Source organism: Nicotiana attenuata, unplaced genomic scaffold (genome assembly GCF_001879085.1).
Source record: "Nicotiana attenuata strain UT unplaced genomic scaffold, NIATTr2, whole genome shotgun sequence".
NCBI lineage: Eukaryota > Viridiplantae > Streptophyta > Magnoliopsida > Solanales > Solanaceae > Nicotiana > Nicotiana attenuata.
The window spans coordinates 3,704-29,235 of record NW_017674878.1 but is presented as its reverse complement, the minus strand read 5'-3'; the positions used below and the strand labels follow the sequence as shown (position 1 = coordinate 29,235).

At 37.3% G+C, this 25,532-nt stretch overlaps 2 protein-coding genes and 1 long non-coding RNA gene across 3 annotated transcripts; 2 read left to right on the top strand and 1 right to left on the bottom strand.

Annotated features, from left to right (window-relative positions):
- Positions 1-1,739: 1,739 nt before the first annotated feature.
- Positions 1,740-9,391, top strand: LOC109219404 (beta-amylase 8). The gene is made up of 10 exons (XM_019383863.1): positions 1,740-2,352; positions 3,093-3,317; positions 4,601-4,681; positions 4,909-5,112; positions 5,459-5,653; positions 6,024-6,188; positions 7,237-7,497; positions 8,060-8,266; positions 8,449-8,668; positions 9,062-9,391. The coding sequence occupies exons 1-10, from the start codon at positions 1,945-1,947 to the stop codon at positions 9,088-9,090; spliced, it is 1,995 nt and encodes a 664-aa protein (XP_019239408.1). The 5' UTR covers positions 1,740-1,944; the 3' UTR covers positions 9,091-9,391.
- Positions 9,392-11,585: 2,194 nt separating this feature from the next.
- Positions 11,586-13,897, bottom strand: LOC109219402 (methanol O-anthraniloyltransferase-like). The gene is made up of 2 exons (XM_019383862.1): positions 13,416-13,897; positions 11,586-12,607 (listed from the first exon to the last, which is right to left on the bottom strand). Exons 1-2 carry the CDS (start codon positions 13,839-13,841, stop codon positions 11,696-11,698), a joined length of 1,338 nt encoding a protein of 445 aa, XP_019239407.1. The 5' UTR covers positions 13,842-13,897; the 3' UTR covers positions 11,586-11,695.
- Positions 12,387-14,599, top strand: LOC109219403. Its single transcript, XR_002066940.1, has 3 exons — positions 12,387-12,471; positions 13,676-13,783; positions 14,179-14,599. It is a non-coding gene; the product is annotated as an uncharacterized LOC109219403 (long non-coding RNA).
- The last annotated feature ends 10,933 nt before the right edge of the window (positions 14,600-25,532 follow it).

Sequence of the window (25,532 nt, the reverse complement as noted above, 5' to 3'; positions counted from 1 at the left end):
CTCGGCTCGGCTTCGGCTTCGGCTTTGGCTTTGGATTTGGATTTGTCAAATGATCGATCGATAAGATTATTTTTGGACAAAATTTATTTAATTATTTAATAATTAATTAAATGCCAAATCACTGCTGAAAATATGCCAGAACCCTGCTGAAGATTCAGAGGGACTCTCTGGCCGCGGTTATACCGTAACCGCGGTAGAACCGCGGCAGGCAGATTCAGAGAGCCTCTCTGACCGCGGTTCTGCTGTAATCGCGGTAGAACCGCGGCAGGCAGCGTATTCTTCTGAAAAGGCACCTTTTCCAGACACCTCTTCTGATAATTGCCTATAAATTCTGAGGCAAGGCTCCATTTTCTACACACGAAAAACACTCCAGAACTTCTTTCTTTTTGAATATACTGCATCCTAGTTCGCAGTCTCTCTCTCTCCAATTCGTAAGTGTGATTTTGCTCCGTTCTTTGAGTTCGTTGGGATCCTGCAGTTTGTATTGCCACTGTTGCAGGAAGGTTTATTCCGTTTTATCCTGGGAGGATTTAATCCATTACCTTGGCAACTTGTGAGGGGGTTAAAATTCCTTAAGGACACACAAGAAACTTGTGGACCGGAATATTTCTGATTCTCTACTATTTTCCAAATTTCTTTAATTCTTCTAACATTTTTTTTTTCTGATTTTGTGTTTTAACACAGTAACGCTCACAGTTACAATAGATTAAACAATGTGAATATTATATTCTGGAACAATCGAAAACAGTAAGATAATCATATAAATCAAGCTGAACGAAGTAGTAGAGTAAGAAAGTTCATTTGAAAATGACATAGTTTTAATAATTTGTTTTTTGACCAGCAAGATATTAATTCACATGAATCAAGAATTAATTAATTTTTTACAAATAACAGTCAATTTACTGCAATTTTCCGCTTTTTCCAAGTTTGGACCCATCAATCTAACAATTTTTTTTTGACCAACTTGACTAAGGTGGTTTTCCTAACAAAAGCAAATTAATTAGAGGTTATATTTCTAACAGAGAAGGCTTTCCTCTTTAATGGGTTATATGTGATGTGAATTTAAAAAAGTAATGCTTACTTGACACTTGTTTAAATTTATCTTTTAGAAATAACCAATGTGAGTTTCAATTTCCAGAAAAATATATTGGAGTCAAAAGTGTGGAAATTAAAAGTGACAATTTTTAATTTATAAAGGCTAAAACATGGTACTAACTATTACTACAACAATAACATATCCAGTATTATCCCACACCGTGTGGTCTGGGGAGGGTAGTGTGTACGCAGACCATACCCTACACTGTGAGGATAGAGAGTTTGTTTCCAATAGACCCTCGACTCAATAAAGTATAAGCACCAGATTAATGAAAATATATACAAGAAGGGACAACACCAAAAAACCATATAAAAGCAGAATAAAAATAGCAAGATAGTAAGGTGATCAACGATGAAAGAAAATAATGGTTAGTCATAAAAATCTACTACCAACAGAAAGCGAGACTGCGTGCTAATACTATTGTTATAAACAATCTAGACTACCTACCCTACTACCCTAATCCTTGACCTTATACCTTCCTATCAAGGGTCATGTACTCGGTCAGCTGAAGCTGCGTCATGTATTGCCAAATCACCTCTCCCTTCCTCTTTTTTGGCCTACCTCTACCTCTCCGTAGGCCATCAAATATGAGCCTCTCACACCTCCTCTCCTCCTCACATGACCAAACAACCTAAATTGGGCTTAGGACATCTCGTCCTCAACGGGGGCCACACCACCTTGTTGTCGCGAATAACTTATATTTGAATTAATGGGGCCGGTGAAAAGGGAAACTGAAAACAAAATTATTTAATTATGTAACCAGAAAATCCAAGCTATAAGAGAGTGACTCTGTGTGTGTTGTGTGTGAAAACTTGAAGCATTGAGCACATTGAAGAAGACATGCAATAATGAACAATCATATTCCCCACCACTCCATTCCTAATACCCAAGATCCGGATCCCCAATTCCCCAACCCGAATGAAGATCCAAACCCGAATCCCCCTCCTCAACCCCAACCTCGCCGTCCCCGGGGCTTCGCCGCCACAAACACCGCCGCCGGAGCAACAAACAAGAGCAGAAAAGAGAGAGAAAAGGAGAAAGAGCGAACGAAGCTACGAGAACGTCACCGGCGAGCAATTACGAGCCGGATGCTCGCCGGACTCCGTCAGTACGGGAATTTCCCGCTTCCGGTTCGTGCTGATATGAATGATGTACTTGCTGCACTTGCTCGTCAAGCCGGTTGGACCGTTGAAGCTGATGGTACCACTTATAGACAATCTCCTCCTCTTCCTAATAATAATGCTGCTTCCTGTTTGGTGAGTGCTCTCATTTATTTACTGAATGTCAATGTTCTTTTATAAAATTATCTAAATTGTGTTAAATTATCTGAATTGTATGTTGTTAAACTATTCTCGAGCTCAGCTTTTGGGTGGAGTTAGGTCCAAGGTCTATTATCTAACACAGTTACCAGCGTAATTTTGCTATGAAGTTTGAATTTTAACCTAATGTTTTTGCCAAAGTATGGGACTTGATAGTTTACCTATTCATTTCATATTATCGTGGGTATTCCACTTAATCCATTAAACAATGCCGTTTGCCTTTTTCAATGAGATATAGAATCACGTTGACCCTGGAAGCGTAGCTTAGCAGTCATTAAAATGTTTGAAAACCATGGGGAAGAGGGTTCAAATTCAAGCAGAATAAAAAACATGTCATGTTATTTTTTCTTGAGCCTTGGTGGATAGAGTTACCCGATATCTTTATTTTTGGAGGTAGCAGTACCTGGGAGAATAATCGAGGTGCACACAACCTGGCCCAGACACTACCTTTTTGGAATTTTTTTTAGATTATAACATCTTTTTTTGAAAAGCGGGAAAATTGTGCAATAGTATTGACTAAACATTGATATTCATAATTTGCTTGCACTGCATCAGTTGCTGCAAAGATAGCATCTATTCTCATTGGCATGCGATATCTTCTTGATATTCTGTTTAAACTTTAAATTGTCGACAAATATGATGTCTTAATTTTCATTACTACTGAATAAATTGCACAGGGGCCTTATCAGGTGTTGTCTGTTGAGAGTCCGGTTTCTGGCAGTTCTTTGAGAAATTGTTCAACCAGAGCATCCGTGGATTGTCAGCCATCAGTGCCAAGGATCAACGAGAGTTTATCGCCAGCATCTTTTGATTCTATTGTAGTCACAGAAAGTGACACGAAGGCTGATAAATTTACAAGTACCAGTACAATGAATTCTACAGAATGTTTAGAGGCAAGCCGGGTAAATTCCAAGTTCTTGTAAGCTGAGGATGCTGTATGTTAAGGATAATCTTCAATGTTGCTTTGGGGTTTATTACTTATCTTGACGTATTGCACTTTCCTAACCATTTTCATTAGAGTGCAGTATACACCATTCTTAAGAAAGAACTAATTGGTTGTTTTGGCATAAATGAGCACTTTGAAAGATTGAAGATACAGCATCCTCTATCCCCTTATTTGATAAGTTCCAACTCAGAGGGGAAAGGAGACTCTTCTACTAAATTTGAGTTATTTAATATTAGGTTTATCTTCTTTTTTGCATTTTGGACTATTTTAGTCGCTTTTTAATCTCTCTCTCTCTCTCTCTCTCTCTCTCTCTCCTCCCCTCTCTCTCTCTCTCTCTCTCTCTCTCTCTCTCTCTCTCTCTCTCTCTCTCTCTCTCTCTCTGATTGATATTGAACTGCTTAAACATCATGCAGGAACCCGTGAAATTGATCGAGTAGGTCATCTGTACCTCGTACTTTGTTTTACATTTTTGTGGGTAGATTTAAGATATAAAAGATGTAAGGGGTCGATGCAGCTTCAAGTTACCGGGTTTCCGACGCGGAGTATAAATAAATGTGTAAAAATCTACTAAAATTACAATAAATAGTAAATATGAACGCATAATTTTAAAGATATAATGGGTTCAATGCTAAGAACCTATAAGGTTGAACCCATAAAGATTAAATCCTCTATCCGCATCGGTATAAAGTTATATATATAAGTATGTAATTTCTTGTCCTGGTTGTTGTCATGTCCCCTAATTCTCAATAGTTTTTGTGTCTCTGTATCTTTTGTTCATGCTACTTAAGCTGCGTCTGTGTGAGACGGCATATTTGATGTACTAATTGCTTGTTCCACTTCAGACATATCTGATAGAGTGGTTTATCTTTTCTCCTACATGGGAAGATTTTAATGCTGATTTTCTTCTTTCGAAATTTCACAGTGATTTTGGAAGTTTATTTTATGATCAACTCTTCAAGCTTCGAAGATCCTAGTACTATGAGTTTATCTTAGTACCGAAGAGCAGACTTAACCATTCTTAATTCAACATAGTTGCTTGTACAGTTTGTAAGCTATTTTTAATTAATGGTCGGGCTACATTAGTTCTCCTAATAGTTGCAAATGACAGACTCAGCTGTTCTTGATTCGGCATGGTTGCTTGTATAGTTTGTAAGCTAGTTTTACTTTGTGGTTGGGCTACATTAGTTCTCCCATTGGATGATAAATGGAAAAGGAAAACTAACAAGTTACTTGTTGCAGCTCATGCAAGAACTTCACTCTGGGGAGCATGGAATTGGTTTATCAGGAACTCAATACGTCCCTGTTTTTGTTATGCTCTCTGTAAGCAGCTTTCTCCTAAAAATATTTTTATTCTTCATACATGTATAAGGTTGACGCGCCAATTTTCAAGATTCCTTCTCTCATTTGTTAATGCCTTTCCATGTTCGACATTCGAAAGAAAGCACAAACTTATTATTTATCATCTAGTTGCCAGTATGCAGCATCTTGTGTCAACATATTCGACTTTTTAATTATCCATATCTAAGTCATGGCTTTGTTTTTGGCAGAGTGGTCTAATCAACAATTTCTGCCAGTTGATGGATCCTGATAGTGTTAAACAGGAGCTGCAGCAGCTTAAGTCCTTAAAAATCGATGGAGTTGTTGTAAATTGCTGGTGGGGCATCGTTGAAAGCTGGGTACCTCAGAAATATGAGTGGTCTGGCTACAGGGAATTGTTCAACATAATCCGAGATTTCAAATTGAAATTGCAGGTATAAGAACACTCATAAACATATTATACTCATATTGATGCCTCGGTATTCCTAACAAGTTTTAAACGAGTCATCTTTTTGCGCATTGCGGGAACCCTGGTCTTTCCTGCTCTTTTCATTGCTGTGTGTTCCAAACCATCCATTCTTAAGATGCATCATTATATCTACACTCTGGAATGTCCTTTGCTCCATTCCTTGAGGGGGATTGGTAAATGTTCGCATTTTATGTTCACATCAAGACATTTCTGGAGCTTTAGCTTATCTAGACATATTTATGGATTTTCCAATAATAGAGTGTTTTATTTCTTATTTTTTATTTATTTATTTATTTTTAAAATCCACAAAGGTTGTAATGGCATTTCATGAAAATGGAGGAAGTGATACCAGTGGCATGTTCATATCCCTTCCTCAGTGGGTTCTGGAGATAGGAAAAGACAATCAGGATATATTCTTTACTGATCGTCAAGGCAGAAGGACCACTGAATGCCTATCCTGGGGCATTGACAAAGAACGAGTATTAAGAGGTAGAACTGCCATCGAGGTATTAAGTTTTCCTTTATTTTTTCAAGAGAGAAAAGCTAACATTCCCTGATTCTTGGGAAGGGGATATCTCTCTTGTAGATGTGACCCAATCATGTAAATCCTATTGCCAACTGAATAATGAATAATTTGTATTTTCCAAGGAACTTTCCACAAGACTAGTTTTAGAAGTGAAAGATAATGTGACTTTTATAATAGCTGTCTGATTGATATATCATTTCCTACATAAAGAGTGTTTTCTCCACATGATTGACTCCATTGAAGAAGAGACAAAATTAAAGTGAAAACTAAAAAGAAAAAAGTACAGTAATCGTCTACATTATGACTAAACCTTGGTTTTTCGATCACTAGTTTAAAATCCAATTTTGCAGGTTTACTTTGACATGATGAGAAGCTTCCGAACTGAATTTGATGACTTGTTCGCTGATGGTCTAATTTCTGCTGTTGAAATTGGACTTGGAGCGTCTGGGGAGTTAAAGTACCCTTCTTTTTCTGAAAGGATGGGGTGGAGGTATCCTGGTATTGGTGAGTTTCAGGTACTTGTTATAGGAAGGCTGTGATGTATAAGTTGTTATGTGATTTGGTCATATTACGTAGTCTTCACTGACTATAACTTTAGAAAAATATCGGATCTTGTTCCCTGGGTTTGTTTGATAACCTTGGTGTACCTGAAAATGCTCAGGTCTGACAGTGATTGGTTCTTCGTTAACCCAAGTCAATCATTTTAATGTAGTTAAATTGTCGAACTTATAAAGTGATTAGTTGTCTTCCTATGTAGAAATTTCATATAATGCTATGATTTCTATGATATGGTTATCCATCTTGAGTCAAACTGTTGCATAAAAGTGGAGGAGTGACTATCACTTTCTATCTTACTTTGATTGTAATATTTGTAGCCAAAGGAGATCCTACCTAGCTGCTCCTAACTAAAGCATAATCATTTTTAAGGAGGAAACAGAAACAGTAAAAAGTTTTGCGTAGAGGCTTTCTTTGATTCCTCGTCAGCACCTAAGTTCTCGATCTAAGCCACAGGGCATTACTACCAAAGCTGTTATGATAAGATACAGGAAAGTTGAAAGGAAATAATGACTACTGACTAGAGATGTCTATAATCTTAGGATGGGAAATATGAAAGGGAAGAATATATATGTTGCAATTAACTTATGCATAATGATGATAGCTTTTACTACAGCTTGTCATTCTTTTTCCCGGTTGTGTTTCATGGTGGTATTTCTTAATACAGATTAATAGCTTTTCTTTAAACTGGATAACTACTATATTTACATCCTGAATATGCATTTAAAACCATTTAGAAGATTAGTGGGAACTCTTATTACTAGATTTATCAGTTTGTTTGAATAAAGGATTTTTTGTTTGATTTGGTTTATTTATTTCAGCTTTTATTTAATATCTCTGCAATGGTTGAACCTGTGATACATGCCACAGAATTCTGTGTCCTGGACAACTTTAATTCTCCCATTATCTCCATGATCAATACGCTAATGCTTCTTGCTTTCTTGGTGAAATTCCACTATGCAGTCTTGATAGATCCTCTAATTGGCTTCTATTCTTTTCCTGTTTCAGTGCTACGATAAATATTCTATGCAGAATCTGCGAAAAGCTGCAACATCAAGGGGACACTCTTTCTGGGCGAAGGGACCTGATAATGCTGGTTATTACAATTCCAAGCCACATGAAACTGGATTCTTCTGCGAACGAGGTGATTATGATAGCTACTATGGGCGATTTTTCCTCCATTGGTATAGACAGGTCTTAATAAATCATGCTGATAATGTTCTCTCCCTGGCAACTCTTGCTTTTGAGGGAGTGCAGATGGTTGTGAAGGTACGTATATGGGCTAGTTCAGCTCATCATACTTTTTTGACCTCGTTCTGCTTATTTCCTATATTTGGGCTTTTGTTCTTTTTCACAAATGGCATACATACATTTCCAATAATTCAAATGGTATTTTGTTTATGCTCTTTTCATCCCAAATCAATAGTCTTTAAAAGGTTAGCGCGGTGCATTAAGCTCCCGCTATGCATGGTGTCTGGGTAAAGGTCGGAATTATTTGACCATTTTTTGGAATGCGATCTCTACTTCAGATAATTTTATGTTTTTTTAATAAAAGAAGTTAGAGATCTGAAAAATGCCCAGGAGTACTAAAAGTTGCAAAAAAGATTTGAAAGTTTTTGGTCAAATATAGCTTTGTTTTGCACTGAAGCGGAATAATAATCCCTTTTGGGTTTCTTCTGATAAGTTAGCTGGTGCACGTTGACACTTGTATCTTAGGTAAATGACACTAAGTATTAAATTTTGTCTAAAATAATTACAGTATGTTGAATGAAGAACTTGGATTCATACAAGTGTATCTTTTCCTGGTAAATGAGTGTTTCCTTTTCTGCAGATTCCAGCAATTTATTGGTGGTACAGAACGAGCAGCCATGCGGCGGAGGTCACAGCTGGATATTACAACCCCACGAACCAGGACGGCTATTCTCCAGTGTTTGAAGTTCTCAAAAGGCACTCCGTGACAGTAAAGTTTATCTGCTCAGGATTTCAGGTTCCAGAAACTGATGATGCGTTGGCAGATCCAGATGGTTTGAGTTGGCAGGTTATTGACTTCTTTACATCCAATTTGAGAACTCTCTAAAGGGAAATAAAAGAAGTCCATTAGATGATGAAACTCACCCTCCACCTCCACATGCACAGTCACATCCCTCAGCACATATCTTTCCGAGATCACGTGTTTATTTTTTCTTTTCTTACCTCTTAAACGCCTTTCCATTTCTGCAGATCCTGAATTCAGCATGGGATAAGACGCTTCCTGTTGCTGGTCAGAACGCATTTCCATGTTATGATAGGGAAGGATTGATGAGGCTGGTTGAGACTGCAAAGCCTAAAAATGATCCTGATCATCACCGTTTCTCTTTTTTTGCGTTTCAACAACCATCGCCTTTGGTTCAGAGTGCGATATGCATCTCAGAACTGGACTACTTTATCAAATCCATGCATGGTATAGTTTGCTGATTGTCAATATTACTACCTTATTTTTTTGGCCTGCCAAATATACTAACATCTAATTCAAGTAGTTCTGAAGAATATGAACTTGGTCGTTTTGATTTTCAGAAGTAACGAACACAAAGTTTTGATGTGTAAACCGGAATAATATATTCACTTACATTTCTTAACCATACTCTTTTAAGTCTCATTCAGTGACCAGAAAAGAAGTTAAAACTCTTTCTTAGATGCCTTTGTGGGGTAGCTTAAATGGTTTTATTTGGTTAGGAAAGAGTGATCAATCTCACCAAATACGTTCATCTGCATAATGTTCGAGTTTTTTGAGCTGTAGTAGATCCCTATAACTCTGACTAACTTGTATGCATTGCATTCTTGTCTCTATCTTCAGGAGAAATCATCATCACTATGGAATCTTAAGTTGGTACATATAGAATCTTTATTGAAGTGAAGAGGATCTTTTATGAACTTCAAGACTTTCTTCCTCAGACAATCCAAATTTATTGGTCTGTTCATGTAGCTGTAAATGAATTCAGCTAATTTATTTTAAAATTGCACTTTCTATGGTAAGTACAATTGTATTCGCATCACGAGTCACCATTTCTATTATGGTTAGTTGCAAGTTGAAGAGGAACAAGCAGTTCTCTTTTTTTCTTTTTTTCTTTTTCTTGTTGAAACGGTAAGAATTATGCTTGGCTTAAGTGACCATGTTACCTCAAAAGTACAATGTGTTTGTTAAAATATTTTTGGGAAAAATGCTTTTTAGAAAATAAGCCATTTTTGTGGCGTTTCGATTAAATTTATTTTGACGAGGGTCCGAATTTTCTCTATTGCGAATACCGTAGGAAAAAATCAATTTCAAGAGACAAAGCCACAAGGGATAGAACACAGCCTAGTTTTATACAATGGTGTACGAGTACTTTCTACAGGAAAAGGATAGACAAGTACTAGGAGAGTTACTCTTCCAGTTCCATTTTCTATATAAGACTCTGAAGATTAGAATACATAAAATGACACCTGAACTTGTACTCAAATCCCTGTTACACACTTGTTGACCACGAGAATATTTTTAAACACTCAACCTTTCAAAAGTGTATCTAGTACACGCATTTTTGCCTACACGGCACGCGCGTCCTTTACACACAAATAAGGCGAGTGAACTGAAAAGTTTTGTATCTGAAGCCTCATAAAAACGTCACATGTACAACTTTTTCCCTTTTTTTTTTTAATTTTTTATTCATCTCCTTCATTTTTCTTCCTCCATTAATGCTCACAGAACCTCTTTCTAGTTTTCATTTTTGATTACTTTTCAAACTTTTATTTCGTTTTTCAACTAGTAAATAAAGCATTTTTAGATTATCAAGAGATTGGTGTGAAATTGTTGTCTCAAAAAGTGCGATTTCAATTAGACCCAGAAGTTTTCGACTCAAAAAGTGCAATTATTGGCCCGAAAAATCAAGAGAACAGTACTAAAATTGTTTATGTGAAATTATTTTTTTACTAAAATTCATATTTGGATATTGAATTAGTTGTTGAATGGAAGCTCCATTTCAAGTTGGAACTCATTTGGAGATGAATTGAGAGTTAGATCGAAGCTTGTTGAAGAATGCCAAAGAATAATATGTTATTTAAGTGTTGGATCTTAAACCTTGAAGAAGTCTAAGCTTGATTTTAAAAGTTTTGGTAGCTGAGATTAAAATGAAGGTGGGCTCAGCCACGGTGGTTGGTCTTGGGAAGAAGATGAGTTTCTTTTCTTTTTCTTTTTCTTTTGCCGGGTTCCTTTTCTTTTTATTTTTTAAAACTTTGCTGGAGGCCTTTTTTTATTTTTTAACTTAATGACACATGTCACGACAATATTGGTGCGTGACATACACTTATTTAAAAGAAGTGGTCAAATATTAAAGTGGTGTGTAATAGATACACTTTTGAAAGGCTGAGTGTTTGAAAATATTCCCGTGGTCAACAGGTGTGTAACAAAGATTTGGGGTACAAGTTCAGGTGTCATTTTATGTAGGGAATCTTACAGAAATGTCCCCAAAAAATCCCAACTTATCAACCTAATCATAGACTTGACTAGCCAAACACATATAAAAATTAAAAACTCAAATGAATAAGGTTCTTTCTCTCCAAGAATCACACACAAAGATCTCCTTCCATATTTTTAACCGTGATTAGCAACATTAGATGCAAGACGGAAAGGAAATTTCGTGGATTTAGTAGCAAATAAGGTGATGAAATACAAAAAAATATATATACAAGCTTCCTAAAACCTAAGCAAAAAATGACTTTTTTTCAATGGGTGTGGTTGAGATTCATTGAAAACATATAAATGAGTCAATATACAAAATTTGAGGAAGATTGGAGGTGATTTGGACTGATTTAGTTTCAAATTCGTAGTTAAAATCGAGTTCAAAAAATTCTTCTGCGACACATGTACCAAACACGTCTCACGCATGTATCTCATACGCAACCTATACATGGATATACATGTGATACAAATATGATGTTTGATACACAGTGTGATACACATATCATTTTTTTCATGTTCATCTTCTACTTCGAATTTTCAATTCAAACCACCTCAAAACACCACCAAATCATCCCAAACTGAGATTCAAGGTCCTTAAGATGTACCTAATCTAATCTAATAACACCCACTCAAAAGAAAGCAAAAATTTGACCTTTTTTGGCTACAAATAGCAAATTGGCTAATATTGGTAATATTTTAGGAATTGGCCAATTTTTGTAATAAGTTACTTATAAATGGACATAATTGGTATTTTTCCTTTTATGTATTCTGCCTATTATTATTTAATGACAAGAATTACTTTCATTTAAATGATAAGAATTACTTTTACAATTACACTTCCAATGCGGGACTGTTGTTGATAAACTCTTTTTATTAATTTCACTTCAATATTACAAACTACTATACAACAACATAAAGCAAGACATATATTATTTACACTATAATTCTGATTCACACACTCAAAACATGTATAAGGTGAAAAGGGAAAGAAAAACCTTAAATCTTTGAGACTATTATGTTGACACCTACCACATTTTTGTAAGTCATGTTGTAGACAACCTCTTGAAATTTTTCCATGGCCAGTGGAGGCAAACTTATAGCAATGAGAATACCTTTTTCTCCCTTGTCATTTTTAACAGGCACACAAAAACTAATGAAAGATATAGCTTTTGGTACCCCTCCAAAAATAGGCTTTCCCCATCCAAAATCAACTTCATCAAATCCAGCAGATCTATTATCTGAGACAATAAAATTCCAAGATTTTGACAACTCTGGTCTCCCTTTAATTACCATAAGATCTGCCACTGATCTAATGTACTCTTCATTCATATGATCTTTAACTTTCTTAACCAATTCAACTGCATATGATAATGGACTTGAACATAGCAATCCTGCTTTTGATACTATGGCTGGAGCAACGAATGCATTCCCATAATATCCGCGTGGCAGTTCAAATTTTAGTGATTTTCCACGCACATTAACGACATATGTCAAACGAACAATCTCTTCAGGGCGCAATCCAAGAGCAATTGTACGATATTTCCATAAAAACGCCACTAATAACTCGAATTTTGTACCTTCACTATGGTTTGGAAAAACTTGTTTTCTAATGGCTTCAATCTCTTTATTTCCAAAGAAAAATGATTTTTGGACCAACTTGTCTTCTAAAAATTTCCATGCATTTTTTGATTCAATTTGCTCATCATACTCAGGGTGAGTACATGTAATGCATGGTGGTGATCTTGCATTTAGGAGTTTTCTTTCCCATACAGGTACTATTGTAGGTGTAGAAGCTCCTTGAATTAATTCACTTAATGCATTTAGAAACATTTTTAAGCCATAAGCATCCATCATAGTGTGATTTAGTCTGATTCCAACAGCAAATCCGCCACAGCTAAAACGGGTAACCTACATGTAAAAGGTAATATATGTTTAATAATTTAACTTCGGTCTATGTAAAAGAACTGTTATATTATCAGGTATGTTGGAAATTGTAAAGTTAAATATTTAAGTGTCTTGTTTCATATGCCTTTTAATTAGTTAGATAATAGATACATGATCTTTTGGATTATTCTAGTTGTCTTTTGTGTTTTCAAAGTGGCTAACTTCATATGTTTGTGAAACCATTTACTACCAAAAGAATTTCTTACCACCTATAAATACCCCATTTTGTTATCTTGTATTGCAAGAGTGGAGTTTTCCTATGATATAAGTGTGCTCTAAAGTTTATTTCCTTATTCATCCTCTTTGTGCCTTATGATATTATTAAAGATTCACGAATATAAGGTCAACCAACAGATAGCATATCTTGTCAAAACGTTTATAAACTGTAGGATCAGAAACCTAAAAATAAGAAAATTAGTTGCATGTCTTGTAAAATTCTTTATACTCTACGTTAACTGGCATAACATATAAAATACCTCTTCAACTTGTCTAGAATTTCAATTGTACACTGCTTTTAACCCCCCCCCCCCCCCGACCCTCCTCTTACCTTATGCTTGTTCAAAGTGGAATAAGATTTTATATACGTACACGTCTTGCATTTATTTATTTAGTGTAAACATCACGTGCAAATAAATTTTTTCGTCGTATTGGTGGGAGTCTCCTACACAGTAAGTATAGGTTCACCTCATCCCAATATCCCTTTTTCCCAATCCCCTATATAGTGAATTTTTAAAAGAAAAAGAAACATAAAGGAGATTCATTGATTGATTACCTGAATTAACAAAAGAGGACAGCCAATGAGTCCATCTGAACCAGGAACATTGTGAATCAGTAAATCCAAGTGTGGACATGGTGGTTTAATTGAGTTTCCTAACTTCTCAAGCTCTATATTAGCATCAGCTTCAACAAACAAGATTCCTTCACCATTGCAATTCACCAAAAGCTTCTTATTTGGCCCTTCAAATATCCTACCAGCTAATGGATAGTAAAATACTAGGGTTTTTGACAGTCCATCTTTGATATATTTTGCAGGATCTTTCCCTTCCATTGAAGAATTATATTTGTAAAACATTATTGTGGGCATTTGGAAATGAGTACTCCCTTGATCATCTATATCAGAAATATGTTTTGTCTCAAAAGGTGTTGCTTTATCTGGAACTACTAATTTTTGCTTGTGATGAGTTACTGAAAAAGCCATAGAGTGTGTCAAATTGTGCTATTCAATAAAAGAAAGAGTATTTATAAGTATGGATTCTGAAATATAAATCGTAATTAATAGAAGTTTGTCTTTTTCATAAGCATTTGAATTAGATTTATAGTGCCATTTTACAAGAAGAAACGAGTATGTTGGATGATCCCACGTTGGTGGGACGAGGGTTTCGTGGTCTTTTTATATGGTTTTGGACAATCCTCACCTCAGCTAGCTTTAGGGATTGAGTTAGGGCCAAGATCCACTTATCATAGTATCATAGCTAGGTTCATCTCAGTTTATTATTACTGATGTTGGGCCCTCATTTGTGTTTTTCACGCTCCAGTTTGCAGGCCTGAACATGAGAGGGGGTGTTCAATTCCACATCGGTGGGACGAGGGTTTCGTGGTCTTTTTATATGGTCTTGGGCAATCCTTACTTCATGAGCTAGCTTTTGTGTTTAGTTAGGTCCGAGGTCCATTTTTATTATGGTATTAGAGGCAGGTTTATCCCAATTTATTGTTATCGATATTGTGTCCCCATTTATGTTGTCCATGCTCCAAAGCAGGCCTGAACGTGAGGGGGAATATTGAATCCCACATCGGTGGGATGAGGGTTTCGTGGTCTTTTTATATGATCTTGGGCAACCTCACCTCATGAGCTAGTTTTGAGATTGAGTTAGGGTCAATGTCCATTTTGTCGTCCTGCATGACGATTATTGGCAAGAAAAATATTGAATAATCTCATAAATGGTCATTCAACTCTTACTTTATTGCACTAAAATCACTAAAGTATTGTCTAAAGTCACTACACAACTTTTAGTAATCAAAAAGTCGCTCAACTTTGTATAAGTATTATAGAAAAATTAGATTAATTTGGGTTTTATTCAGCTTAGCTCGGCTCGACTCGATGCCAACACCTAAATTTTAAGTGGTCCAGGACCAGTATTACGTACATGCATGGCTTTAGAAACACATTATTAGTATAATTAACCTAATTTAATTTGCATTCAATGAACTTAGCCCCAGTCAAACGATAGTTACCTGCTTCCATTCAATTTGCATGTTATAATAAGTAAATTTTAGAAGATTGGACAATGATCCGTACACGAAATATATTTTCAATAATCTATTCCTCGCTTCAAGTTTTGAAAAACGTATAATTTATCTGTAACAAGTTTCTACAATACTACATTACTCATGTAAGTTTATCTATAACATTCAATTTGCATGTAATAATAACTAGGTTTTAAAAGATTGGACAATGATATTTGTTGCAAGAATCTATTGGTCATTTCAAGTTTTGCCAGAAGTACAATATATCTATAAACAAGTGTATGACTCTATAATACAATAATACTCCTGAGTTTATCTATAACATTCGATTTGCATGTAATTATAATGACTAGATTTTAAAAGATTGGATAATGATCCATGTTGAAAGAATCTATTGGTCATTTCAAGTTTTGTTAAATGTACAATTTATCTATAAACAAGTGTATGACTCTATAATACAACTAAGCTCCTGTGAGTTTATCTACTAAACATTCAACTTGCATGTTAAAATGACTAGATTTTAAGAGATTGGACAATGATATATCCTTGTTGCAAGAATGTACTCGTCACTTCTAGTTTTGCAAAATGTACAATTTACTTATATATAATACATGTGCGACATAATTAATAGTACTTTCTCTATCCCAATTTATATTGCACCGTTTGAATTTCGAGAGTCAAATAGGATTTTCTTTGACTAAAGTTTTTTTACATGTCTTTTAAATATTTTAAATTATTAATTATTATATGATTTATACTCCCTCCATCTCAATTTATGTAGCACTCTTTCTTTTTAGTCAATCCAAAAAAGAATGTCATCTTTACTTATTTAGAAACAATTTATCTTTAGGCACACAATTTTCAAAAATCTTCCTATCTTTCTTAAACTTTATGCCGATGGAGTCAAATACCGTCACATAAATTGAAAGGGAGGGAATAGTACTTTTTATATAATTTTCAAATATATAAATTTTATTACAAAAACTTAAAGATTCTATGTATCAATTTGTCTGGCAATTCCTCCAAGTAATAACTTAACTTTTCTACACGGCTCTCTTTGATATTTTAAAGCAGAAGATTCAATTAAATTATTACCGGAGTCTCCTTCTTTGAAAAACAACCTTATTTAAATAAGGTAAAACTGATTTTTTAGATTATATGCAAGATGTTGAATCTCCTTGACATAAAAAAAATCAGAATGTAATGATAAAGGGAGTTCAAAAGTTACTTTAGGCCATAGATTCAAATCCAGCTATAATATCCTAGCATTTTTTTGAATCACCTTATATACATTCTTGACTGATTACCAGATGCTCACACGAGGAGATCCGATTCAGGCATACACGGGCCAACCCCAACTATACACACAGAATATAGCCGAGTGTGCTGGTTCTTCGTGAGTTATAACACATCTAGCCCGTTGCTAGGAACTCCGCCAAACTTTCCAACTAAGGGGTTTAAGATTTTTAGAATTTAACTTATTATATATTTAAAGTTAAGGGTTTATTTTTATTATTTATAAAAATCTTAGTAGATTTTTGCACATAAACCTACGAACTACAGTAAAAATACTGAATAATCCCCTTATTGCCACGATACATGGGGTCATGAAGAGAACCATATTGCCATCATGCCAATGCAACTTCACCAACTTTACCAGCTTCACCAGCCACCTTCACCACCGCATAACTATCACCCTCGGCTACCACCATCGCCAGTTGTCACCGCCACTAGCTTTTAGTATATGTTTGATTGAACAAACAGTTCTGTAACACCATGTAAATTAAATTTTTCTATAGTATAATTCTTATTTATATTTATTACTCCTAGTTTTTAAATTAATAAAATTATACAAATTCAACAATATACCCAGTATTATCTCACATCGGGGGGTATGGGGAGGGTAGTGTGTATGGAGACTTTACCCCTACCTTGTGAAGGTAGAGAGGCTGTTGCCAATAGACCCTCGGCTCAGGAAAACATAAGCACCACCTTAATTAAAAGATAGACAAGGAGAGACAACACCAAAAAGCCATGTAAAAGCAACATAAAAACAACACTATAATAAGATGATCAAAATTGAAGAAAACGACGGGTAGTCATAGAAACCTACTACCAACAGAATGCGAGAGTGCATACTAATCCTACTGGTATGAACAATCTACCACCTACCCTAATCCTCGACCTCCACACCTTCCTATCAAGGGTCATGTCCTCGGTCAGCTGAAGCTGCATCATGTCTTGCCTAATCACCTCTCCCCACTTCTTCTTCAGCCTACCTTTACCTCTCTGTAGGCCCTCCAATGTCAACCTCTCACACCTCTTCATCGGGACATCTCTGATCTTCCTTCTCACATGTCCAAACCATCTAAGCCTCGCTTCCCGCATCTTGTCCTCAATAGGGGCCACACCCACCTTGTCGCGAATAACCTCATTCCTAATCCTATCTAACCTGGTGTGCCTGCACATCCATCTCAATATCCTCGATCTGCTACCTTCATCTTTTGGACATGGGCTATCTTGACAAGCCAACACTCATCCCCATACAACATAGTCGGTCTGACCACCACTCCGTAGAACTTGCCTTTAAGTTTTGGTGGCACCTTCTTATCACACAAAACACCAGAAGCGAGTCTCCATTTCATCCATCCAGCCCCAATACGATGTGTGACATCTTCATCAATCTCCCCATCCCCCTGAATAATAGACCTAAGGTACTTAAAACTTCCTCTCCTAGGGATGACTTGCGAGTCCAGCCTCACCTCCCCTTCCCCTCCCTGAGTCGAACTTACACTCCAAGTATTCTGTTTTGGTCTTACTCAGCTTGAAACCTTTAGGCTCCCGGGTCTGCCTCCACACCTCTAACCTCGCGTTCACACCGCCTCGCGTCTCGTCAATCAATACAATATCATCTGCAAATAACATGCACCACGACACCTCCCCTTGGATATGTCGCGTCAGAACGGGCTAGCTAGATCTTTGATTTTAGTTGGATGGTTTCTACACTTTCACTAGTCATATTTTGGATAACGTCGTGAAATTTTTCCATCTCTTGTGGAGGCGAGTTTATAGCTATTACAATACCCTTCTTGTTAGTATACTGTATTTGTAAAATAATTCCGGAGAAAATAAAATAACATATAAATAGAAATATAAACGAAACTGAAGTTAATCCGAGCCCACTGAATTCACAGTGTTTCCTTGAGGAATTTAACCTCTCCTAGTACCCAAGGTTGTGGATTATTTCCTCCCAGGATAGAACGAATTACACATTGGTATAGTGGTACTTCAAACCCCAGTGTTTCAGCGAACAAAAAGTTTGGCAGCAAATCACACTTACTGTTGCTTTCTTTGAAGTTAAAACAATGCAGAAGAAAGGAGGAGAACTCAGAAAATCGTATGGAAAATCTGAGAGAATGGACTGGTATTTATAGATAATGTTGAGCTCAAAACTGAAGAGGTGCAACTCTTCAAAATGGCTGTTTATGTAAAACGACCATAAAATAAATTCCATAACATGAATGGCTATTTACGCAACAATAAACCGGGAATTGAAGAGGGAGGCTAATTTTCCGTTACAAAATCGGAAAACTGAAAACGGATAACGGAAAAAAGTTTAATATTTCCGTTGGATTTAATATTAATATTCCACTGGATTTCTGTTAATATTTGCTATTAACAAATAAATTTGGTCCAAAAAATAAATCAATCAATCGATCATTTGACGAAATCCAAATCCGAATCCGAATCCGAAGCCGAAGCCGAAGTCGAGCCGAGCGAGCGACGACGACGATGGCGCGAGGCTTGCTTTCTTCTTAACTCTTTAAGAGCTACAAGAAGAGCAATTGTATATATACCCATCAAAACCTTTTCCTCTTCCAATAAGGGACAATATCCCATTGTCAGGGGGAAACTTAAAATTTTTGTTTTCCCTCCATTTTTCCTTCACCCTCTTTTAAGCCTATTTAGCTTAAAACCTCAACAATCCCCCACATGAATGGGGAATGGCTATATCACGGAAATATGCATGAAAAACTGTGTGATTCGCAAGCAAGGATTAATTGCATCTGGATAAGTAGGTTTCCCTTTGAACTTTCCGTAGTGAACTTATGTCAGATATACTCGGTCAATTGGTAGATTTGATATCTTTGAACCGTCGAACTTTGGTGTATATCTAGACAACCATAAGTCACAAAATCAACCCTTAACCGTCTTTGGTTCTCATTGTTGTGTTCGTTTCAGCCATGAACACCGCCTGGTTTCATAAGTGCGTAGAGAACTGGCCTTACAAAATTCTTCTTGAAGCGGCTAACACTTCACACTTACATAGGTGATTCCTAAACGTGTCATCCCGTAGATACATTATTTGATATACCCCGTATCAAATTTAGAAATCATTAAAAAGCCTTAATGTTTTATCATTGGTACTGAACATTGTCTCATCAAGAGAATGGACCAAAAGTTTAGTTGACAATATTGAACCGTCATAAATGACTTTGTTTGATCTCCTTGAACGTAGATCTTCGGATCTCCAGTCTTCTAGGTAGAGTTACCGCCACAATGACTTGTTCTCGGCCATATTTCCATTCCCCTCGATGATTTCTCAACTACCTCTCTAGTTAGGCCTTTTGTAAGTGTACCCGACACATTATCACTTGACTTTACATAGTCAATCGTGATAATTCCTCTAGAGAGTAATTGCCTAACGTTTTATGTCTTCGTCGTATATGACGAGATTTACCGTTATACATAACACTCCCAGCCCTTCCAATTGCCACTTGACTATCGCAATGTATGCATATTGGTGCCAACGGTTTGGGCCAAAATGGAATATCTTCCAAAAAATTCCGAAGCCATTCAACTTCTTCACCGGCTTTGTCTAAGGCTATGAACTCAGCCTCCATTGTAGAGTGGGCAATACAAGTTTGTTTGGATGACTTCCAAGATACCGCTCCTCCACCAATAGTGAATACATATCCACTTGTGGACTTAGAATCAGTTGAACCGGTGATCCAATTTGCATCACAATATCCCTCAATCACCGCATGATATTTACTGTAGTGCAAAGCAAAGTCCTGCTTATGTTCTAAATATCCCAAAACTCGTTTCATGGCAATCCAATGAGATTGGCCTGGATTGCTCGTATATCGACTCAATTAACTTATAGCACAAGCTATATCTGGTCGTGTACAATTCATGATATACATTAAGCAACCCAACACACGAGCATAATCCAATTGTGATATGCTTTGGCTTGTTCTTTGCTAATGCAAGATTGACGTCAATTGGAGTCTTTGCAACTTTAAACCCTAAGTTCTTGAATTTTTCAAGTACTGTCTTAATATAATGAGATTGTGACAATGCCAGACTTTGAGGAGTCTTATGGATCTTAATCCCAAGAATTAAATCAGCAACTCCCAAGTCCTTCATATCGAACTTGCCAGTTAGCATACGCTTAGTCGCATTTATGTTGGCAATGTCATTACTCTTTATCAACATATCATCCACATATAGCAAACAATGACTATGTGATTTGGAACATTTTTAATGTACACACATTTATCACATTCATTTGTCTTAAAACCATTTGACAACATTGTTTGGTCGAATTTCGCATGCCATTGTTTAGGTGCTTGTTTTAGTCCGTAAAGGGACTTAACAAGTCTACATACCTTCTTTTCTTTACGTGGAACCACAAACCATTCAAGTTGTTCCATGTAGATTTCTTCCTCCAAATCTCCATTCAAGAAAGCCGTCTTAACGTCCATTTGATGAATTTCAAGACCATACACTGCAACTAATGCTACTAACATTCGTATGGACATTATTCTTGTAACTGGAGACTATGTATCAAAGTAGTCAAGACCTTCTCGTTGTCTATAACCATTGACCACAAGTCTTGCCTTAAATTTATCAATAGTGCCATCATATTTCATTTTCCTCTTAAAAATCCATTTAGAACCCAAAGGTTTATTTCCAGGAGGAAGATCAACCAATTCCCATGTATGGTTGTTCAATATGGATTCTATTTCACTATTGACTGTCTCTTTACAAAATAATGATTCCGAAGAAGACATAGATTCTATAAATGTTCGAGGCTCATTTTCCAATAAGAAAGTCACAAAATTTGGTCCAAATAAAGTAGACTTTCTTTGCCGTTTACTACGTCTTGGATCCTCCTGATTAAATGTACTTTCTTTTGTTTCTTCCCGAGGTCCTTTAGATCCTTCACCAATCGACTCACATTCCTTTTTATACGGATATATATTTTCAAAGAACTCAACATTATCTGATTCTATAACCGTATTATTATGAATGTCGTGATTTTCTGATTTATGAACCAGAAATCGATATGCTTTAATATTGGTCGCATATCCTATGAAAACACAATCAACGGTTTTCGGTCCTATTTTTACCCTTTTGGGTTTAGGAACTTGTACTTTTGTCAAACACCCCCACACTTTAAAATAATTCAAGTTGGGCTTCCTTCCTTTCCATTTTTCCTATGGAATGGATTGTGTTCTGCTATGGGGTACTCGATTTAGTATCCGGTTAGCTGTAAGAATGGCTTCTCCCCACAAGTTCTATGGTATGCGTTCATCATCTCCTTTAATGAACGATTCTTTCTTTCCGCAATCCCATTGGATTGGGGAGTGTAAGGGGCCGTTGTTTGATGAATAATTCCATATTCTAAACATATTTCTTCAAAAGGAGATTCATATTCACCACCCTATCACTTCTTATCATTTTGATTTTCTTGTTAAGTTACGTTTCAACTTCATTTTTGTAATGCTTGAATGCGTCTATTGCTTCATCTTTACTATTAAGTAAGTAAACATAGCAATATCGAGTACTATCGTCAATAAAAGTTATGAAATACTTCTTTCCACTGCGAGATGGTATTGACTTCATGTCGCAAATATCTGTGTGAATTAAGTCTAAAGGATTTGAAATCCTTTCAACTGACTTATAAGGATTTTTAACATATTTAGATTCCACACATATTTGACATTTTGATTTGTCGCATTCAAACTTAGGCAATACTTCCAAGTTAATCATTTTCCGCAAGGTTTATAATTGACATGACCCAAATGTATATGCCATAATTTATTTGACTCAAGTAAGCAAGACGAAGCTGAAATTTTATTATTATTCTCAACAACCATTACATTCAGCTTGAAAAGGCCCTCAGTGAGGTAACCTTTTCCTACAAATATTTCATTCTTACTTATTACAACCTTATCAGATACAAAAACACACTTAAAACCGTTCTTAACAAGAAGTCCAGCAGAGACTAAGTTCTTCCTAATCTCGGGAACATGAAGGACGTTGTTCAAAGTCACCACCTTGCCATATGTCATTTTCAGAAATATCTTCCCACATCCTTCAATTTTGGCCGTTGCAACATTTCCCATAGAAAGCGTCTCTTCGGGTCCAACAGGAGCATATGTAGCAAACGTTTCCCTAACAGCACAAACATGGAGACTGGCTCCAGAATCAATCCACCACTCCTTAGGATTTTCCAGCAGGTTGCATTCAGAAAGCATAGCACACAAGTCATCAACATCTTCTTGCTTTTCAACCTTGTTTGCTTGACCCTTCTTGTTGTCTTTCTTCGAAGCACGACAATCTGTAGATTTGTGTCCAGCTTTCCCACAGTTGTAGCAATTTTTGTTGAACCGCTTCTTGCTTGGGTTGCTTTTCGGTCCAGAAGCCTGCTTCCTCTTTCTCTTATTTTGAGGAGTATCCTCAATAATGTTTTCTCCCATTATTGTTGAGTTTTCACGGCCTCTCTTTTCAGCAGCTTTATTGTCCTCTTCGATTCTCAACTGAACAATGAGATCATCAAGCGACATCTCCTTGCGTTTGTGTTTCAAGTAGTTTTCCCTTCGCAGGGGTACCTTCCCTTTTAATTGAGAAAAGGACTCGGAATTGACTCCCCTCGATTCGAGATCCAAAATTAGGGTATGGAATTTCTCCAAGGAATGCTCTCCCGTGGCGGTACGCGGATTCTCGAGGGCCCGATCTCCCCGTCCCAGCCAATCTCCTTCTGGATCAAGGCTAGACATGACCCTAAAAATATCGACCTTGACCTTGAATAGGTCTTCGGCTTCAATTCGAGCCTGTTGTATGATGTATGACCTCGGCATAAGGAGGGGTTTTTCTCCTCAAACTCAAAGGCCGCTGTTGGATGCTTTCTACACTGTCGCACCCTATGATCTCATCTTCTTGATATGGAAAGGGAAAGACAGGGGCAGGGGAAGCTACTTCATTTGGGGCAGGCACGGGACGTGCTCTTTCTTTTTGTAAGTTGATGGACGACATTGAAGTCCTTCCACAAAGGAGGCAACTTCTCAATCATCGCTGCTACTTGGAATGCTTCATTGATGACAAGACCTTCAATGAAAATTCTGTTAGTAAAAATACTAAAATTACTACTTTCAACATTAGTATTAATTCGATTTATACCTTCAGCAAGGAGATCGTGAATAATCACTTGCAATTACTGGACTTGGGTAATAACAGACTTGCTATCTACCATTTTGTTGTCCAAAAACTTAGCGGCAACGAATTTCTTCAATCCGGCATCTTCAGTTTTGTATTTCTTTTCAAGCGCAGTGTCACGTCCTTAGTTGGTAACTAAGTACACGTGCGGCACTTGACAACTCGCTCACGATCTTGCACAACTTGCTCATGTTCTTTCTATGCGAATTCAGCCTTACTACACTCAAGATCGCTAAGAGAATTGTAGAAAGAACACAAGAGAATTGTTAAAGGAAGCTTTGTATTAGAGAGAACTTGAATTGTTTGCTTGGTGAATTACAAATGAATGGCCCCCTTTATATACTAGTCTCTTAGGGTCTAGTGTGTAAATAATAATTATTACACAAGTCCTTAATATTTACAAGATAAGGGCTTTCTCTATAAATCTCTACAAGCCTAGAAGATTCCAAGGACTTTCCTAGCAAATCCATAAGGATCTAGGGTCTTCATAAGGAAATGTCCATACTTCTCTAGAATCTTCTCACAAATGCTAGCCTTCCTCTTATGTAAGCTTCCACATGGCATTAATATATGCCAAAAGGTACCTATGTGGCATGATGATGTGGCGGGTCATCACACTCTTCCCCACCTAATATTGCCACGACCGCGGCGCAATGCTGCCTCGTAAACTCTCGGATCTTATCTTTGAATTGCCACAAGTCTTCATAGCGTTCCCACGTGGCCTCCTCCGGTGATTGCCTTTTCCAATGGACGAGGAACATAGCGGTGGCTTTTTCCCTTGTTTTCACCTGGCCTGGTAATCCATAATAGCCTCAATCTCCCGATCATGCGAGGCGGTGATAGTAATTGGCGCTCGACTTGATTGGCCCCTACTCGGATCATCCTTATCTTAATGATATGGCTTAAGCATGCTGACATGGAAGACAGGGTAGATCTTAAGATACGATGGCATGTCAAGCTTGTATGAGATCTTGCCTACCTTGGCGACGATCTTAAATGGCCCCTCATACTTGCGAATCAGATTCTGATGCATGCCCCGTAGTGCCTTGAACTGTCTTGGGTTAAACATCACCATGACCATGTCCCCAACTCTATAGTCCGTGGGATGGCGCTTACGGTCCGCAAACTTCTTCATCTTCTTAGCTGCCTTATCCAAGTAGGACTTAGCAGTGTCAAGCTGTTCCTCCCATCCTTTGGCCATATGATAAGCCCCCAAACTCTTTCCCTCGAACGCAACTGGTAATGAATGTGGAGTTTGTGGCTGTTGGCCTGTGGCTAGCTCAAATGGTGTCCGCCCCGTGGACTCACTCCGCTGCAAGTTATACGAGAATTGGGTGATGTCTAGGAGCCTTGCCCAATCTCTCTGATGCATGCCTACATAATGCCTCAACTAGCATTCTAGTAAGGCATTGACCTGTTCCGTTTGTCCATCTATCTGTGGGTGGAAACTAGTGGAAAAGTGCAGTTCTGTGCCAAGTATGTCGAATAACTCTCTCCAAAAGTTTCCAGTAAAACGGGGGTCTCGATCACTAATAATATGCCTTGGTAAGCCCCAATACTTCACCACGTTCTTAAATAATAGCTTGGCGGCATCCTTGGCAGTGCAACCTGGTGAGGCGGGCATGAAGGTGGCATATTTATAAAATCTATCCACAACCACCATAATAGTACCGTAACCATCGGAATTCGGTAGACAAGTGATAAAGTCCATAGTGACGCTCTCCCATGGATGCTCCGCAACTGGAAGTGGCTCCAAAAGTCCTCCAGGTTGTTGTTGTTCAACCTTGTCCTGTTGACAGACAAGACAAGTCTGCACATAGCACTCTATGTCATCTCGCATGCGTGGCAAATAGTAGACCGACTCAACCAAGGCCCTAGTGCGACGTTGACTTGGATGACCGGCCCACATTGTGTCATGACTCTCCCTTATGATCCGTCGTCTAATGTGTCCAAACTTAGGCACGTAGACCCGTCGACCGGTGGTAAGCAATAGGCCGTCTTCTACCCCAAAACATCTCGTCTTGCCCTGGTTGGCTAACTCAATAAGTCGTTTGGCTGCTGGATCATGTTGCATGCCTTCTTTTATAGCCTCACGAATGTCCCATCTTGTTGAAGTGATTGCAGCAAGCTCGGCTTTCTG

What these genes read in the sequence shown, in the direction of transcription:
- LOC109219402 (XM_019383862.1), bottom strand. Translation starts at nt 13,841, where the DNA reads ATGGCTTTTTCAGTAACTCATCACAAGCAAAAATTAGTAGTTCCAGAT. An exon ending in GTCCTCTTTTGTTAATTCAG is followed by an intron (nt 12,608 to 13,415) that starts GTAATCAATCAA and finishes TTTTACATGTAG; the next exon opens with GTTACCCGTTTTAGCTGTGG.
- LOC109219404 (XM_019383863.1), top strand. Translation starts at nt 1,945, where the DNA reads ATGAACAATCATATTCCCCACCACTCCATTCCTAATACCCAAGATCCG. An exon ending in CTGTTTTTGTTATGCTCTCT is followed by an intron (nt 4,682 to 4,908) that starts GTAAGCAGCTTT and finishes TGTTTTTGGCAG; the next exon opens with AGTGGTCTAATCAACAATTT. An exon ending in ATTTCAAATTGAAATTGCAG is followed by an intron (nt 5,113 to 5,458) that starts GTATAAGAACAC and finishes AAATCCACAAAG; the next exon opens with GTTGTAATGGCATTTCATGA.